The following is a 5,124-nucleotide window of genomic DNA, read 5'->3' as shown; positions in this document are numbered from 1 at the left end:
GGCTTGTTGTGAATGGGGTGTTCTATAGTTCTTAATATAGCTTGGTTCATCATCTCTCAATCTTATCTTTTGTTTGTAAAAATTATTTGTAGTGATTGGCTCTGTCTCCAATCCAAAAATATCAGTATATTGTGCAGATGGAAAGTTTTTCTTTAATCTGCTTAAAATTGATTCGGCTCTTATGGAGTCGTTTAGATCTGCTATTTTGTAGTTAGTTAATGGTTCAAAATTGATTTTGCTTACGTTTAAAATTTTATTGCTGTTAGTTGTTGTCGTCGTGCGTCACATCGAGTTGCCTTAAACGGCTACCCCACCCATTGGTTCCCGAAAGAAAGGGCAGACTAATCCGTGGTAGTAGAACACGTTTTATTCTGGAAGAATTCAATGTTTCACAATTGCAACTAACTTAACTTATTAGCTCACCGCAGTGTGTCCTCCAACTCTTACACGACAATGAAAACCTAAATTTTCCCGGCAATTTACAATGGCGAAAAACAATGTGCCCAGACACATATGCGCTTACAAATCCTTCCACATTCGGACTTCTCAAAAATACTAACTAGCCTATCGATAACAATATTCGATCCGCGACATTCGAACCGCTTCACTCAAATCCAAAACTGCAAGTTTAGAGACGGGTCGCATCATTGTTCTAGATAGGCCGTTGTCGTTCACGCGCACCTTAGCGCGTCTGACGACTCCATCAGCTCCGCTGTAGATCTCCTCCACGATGCCCTTGCGCCACTCTCGTCGGGCCAGTCTGTCTTCCGGATGGGGTCCCATTATCGGCGGCATCGGCCGCGCTCGCTGCAACTTGCACTCGTTGCACGATGAGATGACTCTCCGCATCACACGCCTCATCTTTGTGAACCAGAACTTTGTCCGGATCTCCGTAATCGTAGCATCCACATTTTAATGCTTCATCCTGGCGTAGAAGTCTCTCACAATCAGCTCTGTCAGACTGTGCCTGTGTGACAGTAATACAGGCCTCCTCGCACTGTACGGCATGCACAGTGCGGCATCAATTCTGCCGTAAGCTCGCAGAATCCCGTCCTCGTCTAGGTAGGGCACCAACCCTCGAATGTCGCTCGATCTAGCGACGTCCTGTCCAGTTTCCGCCGACCTCATCTCGTCGGGGAACGACTCCAATTGTGCCTGTCTGACCAACAGGTTCTCCGCGGCCTTACATTCTGCTGCAGTAAGGCCGTATTCATCGAGCTCGTTTCGCTGTTTGCGGCACCAGCGCGCAAACCGTAGGACCCAGGCTGTGGTCCTCACCAGGCGACTGAAGCTCGAGAATCTCTGAAACGGAATAACAAAATCGTCTGCCGCAACTAATGCAAACTCACTGGGAATCTCTTCTTCATCAGGGGCATCTGGAACACGCTCAGTTCCTTCCTCAGGCCCCGACCAGCTGGCTGCCTCAAAAATGCAGGTCCTCTTAGCCACCTTGATTCCTGGCTAAGGTCGACTCCTTTCTGCGACCGCGTCGCATCATCAGCCGCATTGTCGGCTGTAGGCACCCATCTTCATTGGGAAACCTTCGACGACTCCAAAATCTCCGCCACTCGGTTGCCAACAAACTGCTTATACCGGCGGTGGGTGCTGCCGATCCATCTCAGCACCGTCTTAGAGTCCGTCCATAACACCAGGTCCGTGATTTCCACACTGTGCTCCTCCTTGTCAGTGTTCATCAGCCTGGTTCCAAGAACTGCTGCCTGCAGCTCCAGCCGTGGGATCGTCATCGTTCTCATTGTGGCACACTTCGTCTTCGCACTCACGAAGCTCACCTGCACGTCGTCGTCCTCATATGTGACCCTCCAATAGGCCACCGCCGCGAATGCTGCCTGACTAGCATCCACGAAGACGTGCAACTCTACGGCCCGGACTGCTCCACGCCCAAAATAATGGCGCGGACATCGGAACTGTCCCACGGCGTCCATCTCTTTGCGCCAAATCGCAAAGGCTTTGCTTAACTCCTCCGGTAGTGGTTCGTCCCTCTGGATCTTCTGCCTCCAAATCTCTTGCAGCAGCAGCTTCGCTGTAACCATGAGGCAGCACAGGAATCCCAGGGGATCAAACGTTGCCATCACCAGGCTCAAATATTCCCTCTTCGTAGGGACTCGATGAGTGGAGCTCAGGACGCTGCTTGGCACTCGATGATACTCCACGTTGAATCTGAAGTCATCTGTTGCTACTTGCCAACGCATTCCGAGGATCTTCTCTTCAGCCTCACCCCATCCGACGCTCTTGACTCGACCAGGTCCTAAAGCCGTCTCCACGGTGGGTGAGCTGGATGAAAACTGGCATAATTCGAATCCAGCATCCTTGTTTATCTCCTTCACTCGGGTAGATACGCTGATAGCCTCGCTCAATGTAGCGAAACTGTCCACATAGTCATCGACATAATGGTAGTCGGTGATGGCCTTGACCGCTCTCGGATTCGAGTCCCGATACTTCAGGGCATTCATAGTCTTCACGTAATGCGCAGCGCTCGGCGAGCAGGCTGCTCCAAACGTCATTACGTTCATCTCATAGACATCCGGATCTCTCTCGTCGTCGCCATCTCTCCAGAGGAATCGTTGGGAACATCTATCCTCGGGTCGGATCATCTTGGTGGAACATCTCCTTGATGTCACCGCAGACTCCGACGGCTCCCTCTCTGAAATGAAAGAGCACAGCTGGCAAAGGCTTATAGTGCTGAGGCCCTTTGTCCAGCTCCGAGTTTAGCGAGGTTCCTCCAACTTTGGCTGCAGCATCAAACACAAGCCGTACCTTGCCGGGCTTGTTTGGGTTTTCGACACCAAAATGTGGCAAATACCATAGGCGATCGCTCCTTACCGCGACCTCCTCCGGCTGCAGCCTCCTCGCATATCCTTTAGACACGTAATCCTTTATAATCCGATCGTATTCCTGCGCCAACGGCTTGTTGCGCTTCATCTTCTTCTCGACGTTGACCAGCCTCCTGTACGCCATCTCATAACTCGGTGGCAGCACAACGTGGTCGTCCTTCCAGAGTAATCCCGTCTGGTAGCGACGCCCCACTTTCACCGTGGTGTCTTCGAGTACCCTTTGGGCCCGAACATCGTCGCTGGCTGCGACCGGGCTTTACTCCAAAGTTCTCCATGTCGAAGTAGTCGTCCACCATATTTTCCATCGCGTCATCCACTGACACGGCAAGTAGGCAGGACCTCGGTGACGGCGTGGTCGGTTGCCCACTTACAGGCCCAAACACAACCCAGCCCAGCTCGTTTGCGGCCGCATACGGTACCTCTCGAGCGAACCGCCTCGTCCTAAGTGGCAACCCCAGATGTCCGTGATCCAGGCCGATGAGCAGCTTCGGCACCACGGCTTCATCGGCAGACGCGCATCCCTGTGCACGCCCTGGACATCTCGTCGGCTCAATGTCTGCATCGGCAAACTCAAGCTCGAAACGGCATAAACGTTTTTCAATACATGGCGAGTGGGCTTTCCAACTCCACTTATCTTCAGACTCACCACGTTGGTAGGCTCTCTGGTTGCCTTACCTCCAAACCATTGGATATTTAGCTGCCGACGCTCTCCTTGCACTCCAAGATCCCTTCGTAGCTCGTCATCGATCATCGTGACGGAGGATCCCTCATCTAGGAGCGCATACGTATCCACCTTTCGCCCCGCTCCGTACAGCGTAACCGGCAGTATACGGAACAGTAGACGGCCTCCTTCGGCGTCAACGTAGCTCAAATTCCTCTGCATGGGCGCTCCCGCTTCACGCGGAGCTCCTCTCTCCAGGCTGTTGCTGGGAACGGCTGGCTGCCGGTTCCTCTCCTGGTCCCTGTGACCATTTCGTAGCGAAGGCCTCCTGGCCGGGCTGCGTCTGGAAACTGCTGGCTGCTGGTTCCCTTCGTGGCGTCTGAAGCCACCTCGATGCAGCGGCTTTCGCTCCTCGTCCGCACCATGTAGCAGACGGTGATGCTCCCTTCGGCATCCATTAATCTGGCACTCACCTTGCGTATAGCAGGATCTAGCCGTGTGCCCGCTTCGCAGGCAATTGAAGCAGAGCCGATGCCTCTTCACATTGCTCCACCTTTCCTGTGGCGAAGCTCCAATAAATTCTCTGCAGTTCAATATTCCATGCTGTCCTCCACAGGAGGACAACCTCCATGCCGATCATCCTGTTGATCGCATTCATTATGGTCGACGCTTGCATGTAGAAGTCGACGCCTCGGCTCCTTTCCCTCGACGTCCTAAACCGTGCACACCACGTTTGCGTACTCCTGTAGGCACGCGCTGAAGTCGACTACAGTGGGAAAGGGCGCAATCGTTGCAGCATGCCTGGCCCAGTCCACTCGCTTGCTCGTTGGCAGCTTGGCCACAAGCTCCTCCATGAGGGTTGGGTTCCCCAGGTGCTGCTCCGCCTTCGCTGACTGCAAGAAGGCCGCGAGGTTACTCACTCGGGTTGCGAAGGGAATGATCTTCGCCAAATTGTGCTCCGAAATTGGCTGCACCTCTCGCACGTTGTTGAGCTGGCTGCGTATAAGCTGCTCCGGTCGGCCGAACCTAAAGCGCAGCTGCTCCATCACGGCGCTGACATTCCCTGGATGAATCAATAGCGCCTTCACTGCCTCGCGCGCTTCATCCTTCAGCGCCTTCAACAACCTCTGGTTGTTCTCCAGGTCCGTGCAGTTGTACGCTCGGGTCGTCTCCACGAACGCACAGCTGAAGATCGGCCACTCCTCGGGCTGCCCTCCAAATATAGGCAAGTCCGGAAGCTTCCTTGGCCCATATGCTCCCTGGATTCCACTCGGCGTCGTCGCGGCGTAGGATCCGACAAGTGGCGATGCTGTTGCCGCATTGTGGATGCTCACGCCCGGTAGCACGAGTCCATGCGCTGGCTGCGCAGTGCCTGTTGCACACAGTGGCTCCACAAAATAGTTGCTAGTCGTTAGCAATGGCGGTCCACTCGAAGATGGCGGCAGCGTACAGGCCGCACCGCTCGTACCGTCACCGTTGTATGGCACCGACCCGACCCCGTTATGTAAGGCCTCCCCGTTAGATGTGGATATTGGCTGGCCGCTCCAAAATGGCGGCCGCCCCGACGCTCCACTGTTGGCGCCAACTGCGCTTGGGCCAACTGCGATTGGC

General features: G+C 54.1%; 1 protein-coding gene across 1 annotated transcript; it reads right to left on the bottom strand.

Annotated features, from left to right (window-relative positions):
• Positions 1-345: 345 nt before the first annotated feature.
• On the bottom strand, positions 346-2,627 carry LOC122319569. The gene is made up of 2 exons (XM_043207011.1): positions 424-2,627; positions 346-371 (listed from the first exon to the last, which is right to left on the bottom strand). The coding sequence occupies exon 1, from the start codon at positions 2,610-2,612 to the stop codon at positions 1,530-1,532; it is 1,083 nt and encodes a 360-aa protein (XP_043062946.1). The 5' UTR covers positions 2,613-2,627; the 3' UTR covers positions 346-371; positions 424-1,529.
• Between the last annotated feature and the right edge of the window lie 2,497 nt (positions 2,628-5,124).

The sequence above is a fragment of the Drosophila yakuba genome, chromosome 3L (assembly GCF_016746365.2).
Source record: "Drosophila yakuba strain Tai18E2 chromosome 3L, Prin_Dyak_Tai18E2_2.1, whole genome shotgun sequence".
Lineage (NCBI taxonomy): Eukaryota > Metazoa > Arthropoda > Insecta > Diptera > Drosophilidae > Drosophila > Drosophila yakuba.
The sequence above is the reverse complement of the archived record's forward strand: the minus strand, read 5'-3'. Positions and strand labels throughout refer to the sequence as shown.